Source organism: Zalophus californianus, chromosome 8, assembly GCF_009762305.2.
Source record: "Zalophus californianus isolate mZalCal1 chromosome 8, mZalCal1.pri.v2, whole genome shotgun sequence".
NCBI classification, from domain to species: domain Eukaryota; kingdom Metazoa; phylum Chordata; class Mammalia; order Carnivora; family Otariidae; genus Zalophus; species Zalophus californianus.
Window position 1 is genome coordinate 19,731,253 of NC_045602.1, and position 16,097 is coordinate 19,747,349.

At 42.7% G+C, this 16,097-nt stretch overlaps 1 protein-coding gene across 1 annotated transcript; it reads right to left on the reverse strand.

Annotated features, from left to right (window-relative positions):
• Positions 1 to 3,386: 3,386 nt before the first annotated feature.
• Positions 3,387 to 16,033, reverse strand: SF3B6 (splicing factor 3b subunit 6). Its single transcript, XM_027621677.2, has 4 exons — positions 15,763 to 16,033; positions 12,257 to 12,375; positions 3,809 to 3,947; positions 3,387 to 3,648 (listed from the first exon to the last, which is right to left on the reverse strand). The coding sequence occupies exons 1-4, from the start codon at positions 15,790 to 15,792 to the stop codon at positions 3,559 to 3,561; spliced, it is 378 nt and encodes a 125-aa protein (XP_027477478.1). The 5' UTR covers positions 15,793 to 16,033; the 3' UTR covers positions 3,387 to 3,558.
• Positions 16,034 to 16,097: the final 64 nt, after the last annotated feature.

The following is a 16,097-nucleotide window of genomic DNA, read 5'->3' on the forward strand; positions in this document are numbered from 1 at the left end:
AGGAGCCTAGGGCAGTGTGGCTGAGATTTTTTCTTTTGACATAGGTGAGGAAAGTTCTTAGCCATAGTCAGGGTTATTCCGTCAGTGAGGACTTGGAATTAAGATTGAGGAGAGGCTGGTAGGTTAGTACTTAGTTTCCCGCATAGCTTCATTGATGCATGTCACATAATGTCATACGTATGATAGGGGTCCACCTCATCTTGGCTGCTTCATCTACCCTTTTTGTCTCCAGGAAGCCCTGGCTGTATTCCTCTGCTGAGGATCGAGGAGTTAAGAGGTAGTGCTTTAAGACGGAGGAAAAGAAATGAGAAAGGGGGTGCTTTGCTTTTAATCACCCAATCCCTGGTCTCACTTCTGTTGTGGGAGCAGAACAGCCAGAGGGTGCTGCACTCATTCCTTTCTGGGGTTTTTCCTTCAGAATGTCTTAGTTCCCAGCTTTTCTCAATGACACAAATGGTCCGATAATTTCTCAGAACTTTGCCTGTATAAGGGACATACTCTTGTTTTCTGCTGTGATACCAATAGGATAAAGTTAACAATGGCATCAAGGACCACTTCAGTTGTCCACTGTGGAACTGAAAAAAGATCTTAGTGTAGAGTATTCATAGGTTCGGTGGTCATGGGAGACACCTACTAAGAGAACCAAAACAAACAAATGCAAATAACTACTGACTAGCACCTGGAAAGGATAAGCTAGGCTTTGCAGGCCCTGCTTTACTGGCGCTCTTACAAGATGATGCAGAAAATTATGAGGCGCCTGGGTGGCTCAGTTGTTAAGCATCTGCCTTTGGCTCGGGTCATGATCCCAGGGTCCTGGGATCGAGCCCCCGCGTCGGGCTCCCTGCTCGGCAGGAAGCCTGCATCTCCCTCTTCCACTCCCCCTGCTTGTGTTCCCTCTCTCGCTGTGTCTCTTGTCAAATAAATAAAACCTTAAAAAAAAAGAAAATTATGAGACAGTATGCTAACAAGTTTGGACATTGTCCTGTGAGAGCCACCGAGAGTTGTTAAGCAGGAGAGTGGTAATGAAATCTATGTCGTATCAGTCATTTTCAAATGTCCAGTCTGTTTATACAAAATCATAGAAACTCAAAATTTAATCTAGGTGAATGTAAAGCCACTCTGGCACACGTCCATACACATACATGTGCATGAACACAATCATCCCTTGTACTCTTAAAAGCAGGGTGAAAAATAAGCCTTGGATGCTTGGTGTAGAAGACTGATTAAAAGTATATCCTCAGCATCTTAGCACACACAGACCTGGCACAGAGTAGGTGCTCAATATTTATCTATAGAATTCAAGTTCTTTTAACTGGGACAGGCCACAAAATTGCCAAACAATTGGAATTTTTAAAGATTTTAAGTAATTTCTACACCCAGTGTGGGTCTTGAACTTATGACCCTGAGATCAAGAGTTGCATGCTCTGACTGAGCCAGCCAGGCGCCCCACAATTGGAATTTTTAATTTTTAAAATTCTTTTAAAGATTTATTTGAGAGAGAGTACAGGGGGAAGGGGCAGAGGGCGAGGAAAAGAAACTTAAGCAGACTCTACATTGAGCGTGGAGCCCAGCATGTGGCTTGATCTCACGTTGAGATCATGACCTGAATTGAAACCAAGTGTCGGACACTCAGCCGACTGCGTTACCCAGCCGCCCTAGACAATTGGAATTTTTAAAACTCTTAGCCTTAGGTCATGAAATTCAGCTAACAGATGTACTAATCCAAATGATGGGACTGGCCATAATGGTCAAGAGAAGCAATTTCCCCTTGTTAATAACTTAAAAAAAACTGCAATAGAGCAAGCCAGTCTGCCACTGAGACAAAGCACACTCGAAGTCTGTTTTCCCCTTACAAAAAAGTCTTTTAGAAAATTATCTTTACATGGGCAAATACTTAAAGGCACAACATGCATTACACAGGGGCGCCTGGGTGGCTCAGTTGGTTGAGCGACTGCCTTCGGCTCAGGTCATGATCCTGGAGTCCCTGGATCGAGTCCCGCATCGGGCTCCCTGCTCAGCGGGGAGTCTGCTTCTCCCTCTGACCTTCCCCCCTCTCGTGTGCTCTCTCTCTCTCTCATTCTCTCTCAAATAAATAAATAAAATCTTAAAAAAAAAACATGCATTACACAAATTAATAAGGAATTCATAAAAGCATTCAGAAGAAAATTAAAGTTATGGCTCCTTTGTCATCTCCCTGCCCTTCTTAGAAATGGTTCTTTTCTAGTCTTTTACGAAGTGCTTTCAAAAAGCACTGACATAATTAATAGGAATAATTTCTTCAATTTCAATAGTAGGCTTTGAGAAGACAGTACCAGAAGTATAAAAGAACATATTATCTTTTTATTTGACAGAGAGAGACACAGCGAGAGAGGGAACACAAGCAGGGGGAGTGGGAGAGGGAGAAGCAGGCCTCCTGTGGAGCAGGGAGCCCGATGCAGGGCTTGATCCCAGACCCTGGGATCATGACCTGAGCCGAAGGCAGACGTTTAACGACTGAGCCACCCAGGCGCCCCAAGACCATATTATCTTAAAGTCTAGATAGATATCAAAGCTAAATGCATTTAAAAGTAGAATAGATGCTTTTTGTCCATTTAAATGATTCAGTGCTTGTACCCTTCAAATTGATTTTGGGTTATAGTTATATACAAAACAATTGGTTCATGTTTTTCCATTTGGCCCATGCCTAAACTATAAAAAGAAAATTATAACTATCTCCTCCAAGCTGCCAAGCTATGATGAATGTGGTAATAACCATACTATTTCCATGCCATGGGAGTGTATGATTATAAGAATAAGCATTAAGTATTCTATTTATGGCAAAGATACACTATGAGCTAAGGTCCATGATATTCATAGACACTTATTAACTAAAGGAAAAGACCGCATAATACAATCTTAGACATGTAACAACCAACACCACTACCCAAGATGCATGCTCTCAAATTTCTAACAACGTGCTGTCATCTAAATGACCACTTCTAGAACTGACTTCTCTTTAAGGATGGGGTATCCATATCAACAAAGGTGTTTTGTTAACTGTAAGGCAAGTATTATTTAAATGTACTAGTGTGGTTAGGACTGGTTGATGTTACATCAACTTTTTATGTAAACATTTTATTCACTGAACCAACACAATGAACCTTGGTTTCCTGATCTGCAAATACCTACCTTCACTGAGTTGTTAACATTCAATAAATGACAGCACTCTAAAAATTTCCCTTGATGGCTAAGCACTGGACTGGACATCAGAGGCATTAAGAATACAAGAAGCTCCCTGCTCTTAAGAAGCTTGGTCTCTGACCATCTACGACCAAACAATTCTTGATATGGTTCAACTGCTGATCTGTTTTCTGGTATCAAATAAGAAGGGAAAGTTTAAGAGAAAACACATGAAAAAGTTACAAATTTATTCACGTAACACATTCTAACACGTATCAAAGTTTCAAGCAGATCCTTTTGAATCTCGAATAAGAAATTCCAACATTCACATTAAAAATAAGAACAGGGTGATGGTGGTCATTTATGGGTTTTAGTCTAAAATGAGAATGCAGAGAACATTTATTTTGGTGGATCTGTGTTGATGCCATATTTCTCCTTGAGAAGCTTCAACTGCTCTTCCTTCTTTTTTGTGTCCATCTTCTGAAATGCCTAAAATGTGGGAAGCACCAGAGTTAAGTTACTGATCTGCAGTCAAATGAATGTCACCAATAGCACTAGCGAGAAGAACTCATAGTATACTCTTCCCCTCACGGTACACTACTTCTTAACATGGGCTCCCCATGCCATAAGGACTGTGGCTAATACTTACCCGGTTGGCATTATAGTACAAAACCACCAGGTATCTGTTACAAACATTGAATCCTGAAAGGTGATCACATGCGTTCTTGGCATCAAAGATGTCTTCATAGACCACATAAGCTGTTCCTCTAGTTTCGGGTGTGTTCCCCCTGCAGAGTGAAATCAGACTTAATTAAAATACACATTTACCGGAGTTAGGAAGGACACTGGGTTTGAGATCGGGTGTTAAGGAGAATAACTACCATGACTTCCAGGGCTTTGACAAAACTTCAGATGGGAGGCCTTCTGGCCAAGCATCTGCGATTTCATATTGTTGGAGCATTCCCTGGGGGTTGCAACTTTCTAGAAGTTTGCTGTGGCCAAACCAAGAAAGAAGGATATGCAGATTTCTACAGAAATTATGATTCCATGAGAGATTTTGAGGAGATGAAAAAGGCTGGTATCTTTCAGAGTGCAAAGTGATTTTGGCATGTAAAGAATTTCTTTGGGTTGAGTTCCATGAAAATTTGTCACTGACCTGTGTTCCTGAACTATGATACATGATGGTTGAGCTATGGAATAGTTTCTCTTTATAAATAAATAACAAATACTGTGGGGAAAAAATACACATTTACGTGAGCACTGATACTTGAATAACAGAACTCTTTTAAACCACTAACCATAGACAATTAAAGACAGTGAGTTGAAGTTTAAGTCTTTTGAGATCAACCTGAACACTGTTAGAGGAAATAAGCATTATGGACAGGTATGCTGGATAAGCCTACTATTTATTTTTTTTTTTAAAGATTTTATTATTTATTCATGAGAGACAGAGAGAGAGAGAGAGAGAGAGGCAGAGGCAGAGGGAGAAGCAGGCTCCCCACCAAGCAGGGAGCCCGATGCGGGACTCGATCCCAGGACCCTGGGATCATGACCTGAGCCGAAGGCAGATGCTTAACCGAGCTACCCAGGCGTCCCAAGCCTACTATTTCTTGAATTAAGGTTAATTTTTGTTTTCTGTTTTAAGTAAAAGAGCTACAGGTTAAACTTGCTCAGTCAACACTACTATTACAGCTACCAAAGCACTAGCAGCAAAGAACTAGCTTGAAACTTTGTCCCAGTCTTCATGTGCACTGTTCTGGTCTTTCCTACTTCTCACACTAAGAACTAATTCTAAGTCCTTTTTTTTTTTTTTTAAAGATTTTCTGAGAGAGAGAGAGAGAGAGCGCGAGCGAGCACGTGTTGGGGGGGTGCGTGCACAGGGGCAGAGGGAGAGGAAACAGACTCCCCGCTGAGCAGGCAGCCCGACTGGGCCTCCATCCCAGGACGCGGAGATCGTGACCCGAGCCAAAGGCAGATGCTTAACTGACTGAGCCATCCAGGCGCCCCCAATTCTCAGTCTTAAGCTGAAAAGTACAGTATTTAAGAGTGATGGCTCCTATTAATCAGCAATGTCAAGAATGAGGTTTTTCCTACTGCACATTTATGCAACAGAACCAATACTTAAATTATTTACCACACTATTCCCTAGTAACTAGTCCCTTGTTTCTAAACATTTTAATTTTCTCCCTCACTCTAATTTTAAGATTTATTTTTTAAGCAATCTCTACACCCAGTGTGGGGCTAGAACTCATAACCCCAAGATCAAGAGTCACGTGCTCCACCAACTGAGCCAGCCAGGCTCCCCTCCCTAACTCTAACTTTAGTTTCAATTGTTAAAGACAATACAGTCTCCATCAGTGTAGGAAACAAATGTTTCTGAGAAGTATTTTACTAAGGTTTATCAAATCCATAAAAATAAAAACTATCTGCGTCTGTAGAGGGGGTGGTGGTGAAAGCCCCTATGAAAAAGATGGCAAAATTATAAATGATATCTAGGAAAACAGTATCCTTTATGGCCAGGAAAGGATATAGAGTTAATGTGGTTTCTCCCACTTAGAAGATGCTTTCCTAAAATGTGATACAGTCAGCTCCCAACTTTTTGTACATTCATTTATTTTTTATTTTTAAAGATTTTATTTATTTGACAGAGAGAGACACAGCGAGAGAGGGAACACAAGCAGGGGAAGTGGGGGAGGGAGCAGCAGACTTCCCGCCGAGCAGGGAGCCCGATGCAGGGCTCGATCCTAGGACCCTGGGACCACAACCTGAGCTGAAGGCAGACGCTCAACAACTGAGCCACCCAGGCACCCCATTTTTTTTTAAGATTTTATTTATTTATTTGAGAGAGAGAGAGCACGAGAGCAGGAACACAAGCAAGGGGAGTGGGAGAGGGAGAAGCAGGCTTCCTGCTGAGCAGGGAGCCTGATGCAGGGCTCGATCCCAGGACCCCAGGATCATGACCTGAGCCGAAGGCAGGTAAGCTTAAGGACTGAGCCACCCAGGCGCCCCTCATTTTTAATAATATATGCACTCCCATGCATTATGCAGCCCTGTTTGGCTCCGGGAAAAGGGCAGAGCTTTGGCAGACATGGGTGGGAGAGAGTGTGCTTGTGGGAGGGGTTATCTGCCTGCCAGGGTAGAAGGTGGCTAGAAGTGGAAGCTGGACCTTGCTTGTGGATACGGAGCTGCTGCTTGTGTAGGTTTTCCTTGCCACATCCTCTCTTCACCTCACCAGCTTCCTTCCGCAGGGAGGTAGGGAAGTGTGAAGAGCAACAAACTGCAGGCAGCAGATGGCCATGTGCTTGTCAGTGGGGGCAGTGGGCACAGGTCCCACTCAGCTTATGCTCCCAGTGTGATAAAGATGGACCCCTCCATCTGTGTTCTAGCCACCCAGTGCCAACTGTGGAATAAGGTTTAAGACCGTGGGCTGCCTCTCCACCTGTCATAGTCCCCACATAGGGTCAAGCAAAGGTAGCAGGCCATGGGAAAGGGAGTATCTGTTAAAATTTGATCTCGGACAGGACTACAGAGTTGGGCCCTGGTCAGAGCTTACTTCCTGTAAAAGGGGATGGGAGAGGTACAGAGTGCTGGGGTGGTCGGAGGGTGCCAGTGTCCCTGAATGCTTACAGGTTGTCAGGCTGAATGGGCCCAAGGAGGGATTTTATAATATTCCTTACTCTCTGGGAATAGTCTAACAATATCTGGACCTTTTTTTTTTTAATTTACTTATTTAAGTAATGGCTACACCCAACACGGAGCTCAAACCCCACATCAAGAATCGGTGTGCTCTTCCTACCAGCCACCTAGACACCCCAACTCTTGGACTTTTGACTTGGACTTTTGACTTTTGCATTTTCAAGAATGCATTAGCTTGAAAAAAAAATTTTTTTTTTAATTTAAACAAATTTAAAAAAAGAGGGGCACCTGGGTGGCTCAGTCATTGGGCGTCTGCCTTCGGCTCAGGTCACAATCGAACCCCGCATCGGGCTCCCTGCTCCGCGGGAAGCCTGCTTCTCCCTCTCCCACTCCCCCTGCTTGTGTTCCCTCTCTCGCTGTCTCTCTGTCAAATAAATAAAATCTTAAAAAAAAAAAAACACATAATATTTTAGTTCTTGTTAACTGGGCAAGAAAGGTCTTATATTTCATTTTTCTTTCACAGCACCATGGACACAAGTGCTAATAAGCATTTGAAAAACGGAGATCTACTCTCTCCCACCAATTCTCTCACCAATTCTTTCTCCTGTAAGCTAAAAAATAAATAAATAAAATAAAATAAATAAATCAAAAGTTATCTGTTCCTCTTATATCTTCTTAGGAACTAGAACAGGGATGGGTACTAACCCCATTTTAAAGATTCTCATCTCAGTGTCCTAGCTGATAATTATCAACCTAATATCTTAACCATATCATAACTTCAATTTCTAAAAGTATGTAGTTGGTACCTACTGTATGGCAGGCACTGAGCCAACATTATTTTCTTGATTGGTGGTAAACCTCAGAGTAGTAATAAGAAAACCTAATCATGTGCATCAACCTCTCTCAGCTTCAGCTGCTTCATGTGTCAAACAGCCATATCAGGATCTATCACCTGCCCTACACCTTACATGCGTTAGTAATCAAGAAGTAAAAGGTATGGGGCACCTGGGTGGCTCAGTCATTAAGTGTCTGCCTTCGGCTCAGGTCATGGTCCCAGGGTCCTGGGATCAAGCCCTGCCTGGGATCGAACCCTACATCGGGCTCCCTGCTCAGCAGGAGCCTGCTTCCCCCTCTACCACTCCCTCTGCTTGTGTTCCCTCTCTCACTGTGTCTTTGACAGAGTGGGGCTCGATCCCAGGACCCTGGGACCACGACCTGAGCCGAAAGCAGACGCTTAACGACTGACCACCCAGGTGCCCCAAAAGGGCTTCAAAGCACCAAGTGTCTGCTACATGCCAGGAAGGGTGACCATGCATCCCATTTTGCCCAAAACTGTCCAGGTTTTAGTAAGTCCACAACCCAGAAAACCCCTTGGTCCTGGACCAAATGGGAAGGTTGGTCACCCTAGTTTTAGGTGCCAAATATGTGGTAAAGCATGATCACAGCTAGGGAACAAAATAACGTGTTTCTCAATCTATAATTTAGACCCAAATTCCTGCTTCTGTGAATTTATTCAACAAATATATATTGTGTTCTTTCTGTATGAGAGGCACTGGAAATAGAATAGTGAAAAAGACAAGCATTATCCCTCTCTTCAAGGAGCTTTATCCACAAGTGGGAGAAAGACAGATAAATACAGATGAGAAATATTATAAAGGAAGTAGACAGCTGTGACAGGGATTACTGGGAGGATGATGACTTAACTCTAGTGTGGTCAGGATAAACCTCTTTGGAAAAGGTGACGCTGACGTGGAGACCTGAAGAATGAGGAGCTGGATAGGAGATGAGCCGGGTGAAAACCATTCCAAATGGAGGGACCAGAGTACCAAGGCCCTGAGCTACTCACACCCTTCTAAAGATGCCACTGCTTGATTATCTACCTTGGCTTTCTGAAACACTCTAACTTCACTGCTGTAAGCATCTCTTAATTGTGTACTATCAATAAATTTTGTTAACACTTTCAGAAGTCCATCACAACCACTTTCTGTATTATTCATTTACTTTTATATACATGGGGTGTTTAACATGTATCAGGCACAACAGCAATCAACCCCAAATCAAAAGACTTATATGATACCTGTGCTGGAGTAGCTCACAGGCTGGCAGGAGAGAGAAGTACACAGACAACAGCAAAACCATGTGTTAAAAGTAGAAGGTGCTGTGGGAGCAGAGAAGAGGGGTGGCTAATGCACACTGGGAAGGAAATACTCCATGACAAAGTGCTTTCACAGGCATGCTCTAATTTGATCCTTATTAAAATCCTTTTAACCTGAAGTAGTGGGGGGTGGGAAGGATGGGGTGGCTAGGTGATGGACACTGGGGAGGGTATGTACTATAGTGAGCACTGTGTATCGTGTAAGACTGATGAATCACAGACCTGTACCCCTGGAACAAATAATCCATTATATGTTAGTAATTAAAAAAAAATTCTTTTAAGACAGTAGGTTAGGAAGACTGTGTTTCATAAGTAACTGAAGCTCAGAGGGATTAAATATTTTGCCTAGTTGTACATGACTAGTCAATGTCCAGCTAGTATTTGAACTCAGGTCTTACAACCAATTCAGTAAATTTATCATGCTGCCTCCACGTTAAAAGCTGAAAGGCGCAGCCTATCTAGATTATCTTACAAGTGAGGGAACAGAAAACCAAAAAGCTAGACAACCCATCTAGGGTTGCAGGGCCTGAAGCAGAATCCTATCTCCTGATCTCCAAGTCAGGGGACCTTCTATATACCATTCTTTTATGTTTAGAACAGGATTTCTTAACCTAGGTTTCATGTATCCACTGAAATCATATGCAAAATGTTTCATGTAGGGGCGCCTGGGTGGTTCAGTTGGTTAAGTGACTGCCTTCGGCTCAGGTCATGATCCTGGAGTCCCGGGATCGAGTCCCACATCGGGCTCCCTGTTCGGCGGGGAGTCTGCTTCTCCCTCTGACCCTCCTCCCTCTCGTGCTCTCTTATCTCTCATTCTCTCAAATAAATAAATAAAATCTTTAAAAAAAAAAAGTTTCATGTATTGTTCTGTGGAAAGGGTCCAAAGCTTTTATCAAATACTCAAAGGACTGAGACTTCCTAAAAAGGATGGCTGGTCTGTAACACTTCATTTCCATCCCCACTTGAGTATCAATGATGATGTATTGCTAGCATATGGTTTACTTTCTGGAAGGAAAGTGATGATTTAAAGGGAGAGTCCTCAAGATCTCATAGAGTTCTAAAAGCCAAGAAGCAGCTCTCAGTTCATAAAAGAAAATTTATTAAGAAAGAGATATTGAGGGGTGCGTGGGTGGCTCAGTCAGTTAAGCATCCAACTCCTGGTTTCAGATCAGGTCATGATCTCAGGGTCGTGAGATCAAACCATGTATTGGGCTCTGTACTCAGTGCAGAGTCTGCTTAAGATTCTCTCTCCCTCTCCCTCTGCCCCTCTCTCTGCTCACACTCTCTCAATAAATAAATAATCTTAAAAAAAAAAAAAAAGTAAGAAAATAAGAGACACTCAGGGGCGCCTGGCTGGCTCAGTAGAAGTGTGTGACTCTTGAACTCAGGGTCATGAGTTTGAGCCCCCATGTTAGGTACAGAGATTAATTAAAAAAAAAATAATAATAAGGGGTGCCTGTGGCTTAGTTGTTAAGCATCTGTCTTTGGCTCAGGTCATGATCCCAGGGTCCTGGGATTGAGCCCCACACTGGGCTCCCTGCTCCATGGGAAGCCTGCTTCTCCTTCTCCCACTCCCCCTCTTTGTGTTCCCTCTTGCTGTGTGTCTATCAAATAAATAAAATAAAATCTTTAAAAAATAGTAATAATAGGGCGCCTGGGTGGCTCAGTTGGTTAAGCGACTGCCTTCGGCTCAGGTCATGATCCGAGAGTCCTGGGATGGAGTCCCACATCAAGCTCCCAGCTCAGCAGGGAGCCTGCTTCTCCCTCTGACCCTCCCCCCTCTCATTCTCTCTCTCAAATAAATAAATGAATAAAATCTTTAAAAAAATAAAAAATAATAAACTTAAAAAAAAATCCAGATGAACTCTTAGGTAAGTGGCCCATTTATACTAATTAGAGTATCACTGGCTATGGATCTGGGTAGTGTAAATATTCAATTTAGAATCAGAAGATTTTTATCACTAAATAGTTGTGTGAAACTAGAAAAGTACTTGTACTTTCTGGGCCTTGGTAGTCTCACCTGTAAAACAGACAATTATCGGGGCACCTGGGCAGCTCAATCAGTTAAGTGTCTGACCCTTGGTTTCAGTTCAGGTCATGATCTCAGGTTCTTGGGACTGAGCCCCATGTTGGGCTCCGTGCTCAGCAGGGAGTCTGTTTGAGCATTCTCTCGCCTTATGCCTTTCCTCTCCCCGTTCCCATGCTCACTCACGCTCTCTCTCAAATAAATAAATCTTTAAACAAAACCAAACCAAACCCAGACAATTATCACCTCCACATAGGGTTGTAGTGTTGGTGATACAAATAAAATCACCTATTACAAAAATGGCATTTTGTAGATGTTCAATAAATATCATCTGAAGATATGAACCCCAATTTTTAGATTTAATTAAAACCTGAACTTGTGGGCGCCTGGGTGGCTGAGTCGTTAAGCGTCTGCCTTCGGCTCAGGTCATGATCCCAGAGTCCTGGGATTGAGCCCCACATCGGGCTCCCTGCTCCGTGGGAAGCCTGCTTCTCCCTCTCCCACTCCCCCTGCTTGTGTTCCCTCTCTCGCTGTGTCTCTCTCTCTCAAATAAATAAATAAAATCTTTTTTATTTGAGAGAGAGAGAATGAGAGATAGAGAGCACGAGAGGGAAGAGGGTCAGAAGGAGAAGCAGACTCCCCACTGAGCAGGGAGCCCAATGCGGGACTCGATCCTGGGACTCCAGGATCATGACCTGAGCCGAAGGCAGTCGCTTAACCAACTGAGGCACCCAGGCGCCCAAAAATAATAAAATCTTAAAAAAAAAAAACAAAAAAACCTGAACTTGTGTTGCAATTATTCTCCCATATACTTTTAAATCTTCAATAAAAAAATAATAATAAAAAATAAATCTTCAATAGAAAGCTGTAGTTGGGAAAAAAATCATTTTTCTCAGTTACTTATATACCTCCTTACTCAGTTTATTCAGGAATTCTGGAGTCAGTAAAGGAGACAGGAGAGAAAATTAGAGTAAATGCATATAAAAAACACAGTATGTTATCTGATTTTACAAATAATAAGTTATGGAATAAATGTTCTTTCTTTTCCCACCCATTCCCCTCAAACCATTCATTACTACTTCATGCCTTCTCTAATTTCACAACTATTATTCTTGGCTCTCACTGAGCTAGATCAGGAAGGTCTCATTTTTTTCTGTACAAAAAATAAAATCTCATCTCCCAGATTTCAATTCATTTAGTCTCTAGGCTCTTGGTCAGGCCTTGCTCTCTATACAATCATTTTCTTGAAACGACATTTCAAAAGTCTCAGTAAGACTCACACTCGGATTTGACGAATAGGTCCATACTTCCCAAATATATCATACATTTCTTCAGCTGTGATTTTGTATGGCAAATTTCTTATATACAAAATCCGATTTACTTCAGGTGGAAGTCGAATCTAAAATGAGAAATACATACTATTATTGTAATCAGGGGCAAGAGTGCTACCACCTAAAAAAATTTCTCATAATAAATTCTCACAGTAAAAACAAACAAAAAAACCCCACATAATAGGCAAGAATAAGAATTATTTTAAAAAATTATAATCTGATGTTCCTGAAAATGGCATGCTTTTCAGAAAAGCAACTGGGCACGAGTTTTAGGGAGGACTATTAGTAGTAACTAGTAAGGGGCTACTATAAAACCCAGGCTTCCAGTCACTGCAGTTAAACAAGGATTTCCAACCTCATTTAGAAGTCCTCAGTGCCTCAGACATATATGGGAAAGAACTAAGGGAAGTGTTCTGTTTCCTAGACAATAAAACTCCCATTGATGACTCTTATCTGGTCTTTTCAAGAACCTGTTCAATCAACGGTATCTTCTTTCTCTTGAATGTAGTCTTTCCTTCATCATTGGCTTCTATTCCTTAGGTGAGCGGCTGCTTATTTCCTGACAATTGTCATGTAAAACAAATAGTCATTTGTATCCCTCTTCATTCAAGAAATATTTACTGAGCACCTTCTTCATGTACCTATCAGGCTAGATATTAGGAATACACAGTGAAGGGAAAAAGCAAGGTTTCTGCCTTCCCTGAACTTATCAGCTCTCTACTTACTATCCTATTTTGCTTTTCTCTTTTCTTTAAAGAAAAGTCAAGCATCTGGAAAGATAGTCTATACTCACCTCATATTCTTTACTTCACTGACACTCATCAACCTACCACAACCCAGGTTCCACCCCAGCACTGACGAAAATACTTTTATGCTAAGACCTTTTTAAAAAAAATCTTATAAAAAGGGTGCCTGGGTGACTCAGTCATTAAGTGTCTGCCTTCGGCTCAGGTCATGATCCCAGAGTCATGGGATTGAGCCCCGCATCCGGCTCCCTGCTCAGCGGGAAGCCTGCTTCTCCCTCTCCCACTCCCCCTGCTTGTGTTCCCTCTCTCACTGTGTCTCTCTGTCAAACAAACAAATAAAAATCTTTAAAAAAGAAAAAAAAAATCTTGGGGCACCTGGGTGGCTCAGTCATTAAGCGTCTGCCTTCGGCTCAGGTCATGATCCCAGCGTCCTGGGATCGAGCCCTGCATCAGGCTCCCCGCTCCACGGGAAGCCTGCTTCTCCTTCTCCCACTCCCCCTGCTTGTGTTCCTGCTCTATCTCTCTCTCTCTGTCAAATAAATAAAATCTTAAAAAAAAAAAAAGAAAAAAATCTTATAAAAAGATTTAACAAATCTTATAAAAGGGGTGGCGAGGGGCAGAGGGAGAGAATCTCAAGCCGTCTCCGTGCTGAGCACAGAGCCCAACATGGGGCTGGAGATCAAGACCTGAGCTGAAACCAAGAGTTGGACACTTAACCGACTGAGTCACCCAGGCACCTGGCATTAAGACCTTTTAACTGCGGTATGCAATTATCATCACACTTAACTTCTGAGGCTTCTGACACTGTTGACTATTCTTGACACTTTATTTCCTTGGCTTGCTCCTACCTCTCTGGCTAGTTCTTCTCACTCTTGCCATTAAAATATCCTGTTCGGGCACCTGGGTGGCTCAGTTGGTTGGGCGACTGACTGCCTTCAGCTCAGGTCATGATCCTGGAGTCCCGGGATCGAGTCCCACATCGGGCTCCCTGCTCGGTGGGGAGTCTGCTTCTCCCTCTGACCCTCTTCCCTCTTGTGCTCTCTGTCTCTCATTCTCTCTCTCTCTCTCTCAAATAAATAAATAAAATCTTTAATAAAAAAAAAATCCTCTTCTACAGAGTTTTACTTTTAGACTCCTTTTTGACCCTTTGTATACTCGCCTTAATTCTACACCCTCTTCCATCTCTTAACCACACACATGGTTTCCACAGTAAGTTGATGACTCAAATATATATCTCCTATCTAGAGTTCACTCCGATGTTCTTATTAACATATTCAATTACATACTGGATATTAATTTGCTCACTATTAAACTCTCAGCTTTTTAAGGCATTAAGCTAAGTGTTGTATAAAAGGAAAGAGGATACTTAATCCCTCCCCTCAGACTACTAGTGGTGACAAATGGTCAACAAATAAGTACAATAAAGTTTTAGATTTAAGATTTCAAACTGAGTTCAAATAGACAATCAACACTTCCAATTATAATACACTTCTCTCATAAATCTGTTTTCTCACTCTGTAAGACACTGTATCACACTTTCTCTTTTTAAACCTTACCACCACCACTCCCTCTAACATCTGAGTTGGGCTGTAACCTTTTCCCTGCCTATCCCAGGAGTTGATCTTGCCTCTTGCTTATGGAAGAAAGTATGTATGACCGAATGCTAAGTACCTTATATTCATGTCACTAAACCCAACAATCTAAATTCATCCATATCCACCCCCTCTCCCTCTCATTATTGTCTACTCCAAACCTTCACTCCTGAACTTATCTCATCCTTCTCCCACGTCATCAATTTCTCACACTTTATCAGATCGTTCTGACATACAAATACACCTTATACCACACATCTTAAAAGAGGAAAAAGTCAACTATCATCCAATCTCTGTACTCCCTATTTACATAAAAACTTGTGGAAAGAGCTGTCTCAATTTTCTTAACTTCCATCCTCTTTTCATCCCACTGCAACCAAGTTTTCATCCACCGAATGATCATCAAGGTGACCAAAATTCTGCATCTCACCATGTCCAATTTTCTGTCTTCATCATCCTATATCTCTCTGCCTTACAGCTGACCTACCCTCTTTTTCTTGAGACAGTTTTTTTTTAGGTTTCTATAATACCCCATTCTCTAACGTTAGAATGTAAACAGAAGGGCTTTTTGTTTTATTCATTGTTGTATCCCCAATACGTAGACTAGTGGCAGGCACACAGTAGGTATTCAGTAAATTTAACTTCTGAATTGTTTCCTATCTCTCAATTCTGATACATAGTAGGTGTTCAAAAATATTAAGACATTAATTAAGGATCCAAAAAGCTCCGTGACTTGAGGAGAATCCCAGGCTCTGGTTGCCTGTGAGGTATTAGGTTACTTATTGGGGACTCGTCTGTGCTACTGACTTTGGGGCGGAGAAGATCCTGTCGCCAAGTCCTAGGTGCAGATCAAACAACAAAGACTGTAGGGCCAACACTATCATTGACACCAGAATAAGAGATCGAGGGAACTCTCAAAAGGGGTGAAGGCGGAACTGGGGCTCAAGGAGCATATCCGTAAGGATGGGGCCAGGATGGAACTCCAAATGATAACACAGTAAAGTCTGGGCTACTATGGCCTGGGGAACCCAGGAGGGGCAAAATACACAGTGCCACACCGTTAAGAAAGTCCAGGAGGGAGGTCCCCGCCTCTTCCGCAGAAGGCCCCGATACTCACGTTCGCCCTCTTGGCCGCTTGCATCGCCATCTTGGCGGGCTGATAAGGTTACCGCAGCAAACACTGGGATTCCTCGGGACACCCCCGGAGCTCGCTCTACCGGACCGCAACACCGCGTCAAGTCCAGGACATCAACATCCAACCTCCGCCGGAAGCTTTTACGACACGCCGGATTATCGCCGTCTCACGCCCAGACGTGCTGACGTAGCACCCCCTTTCGAAAAGACTCCGGGGCAAAATGAACCCGAGACGAAAAATTGGCCGGAACGATGAAAGGCGAGCATTCCAGACGCTTTTCTGAGCTGCGCACCGGAAAGGGCGGGACCTGGCTTAAG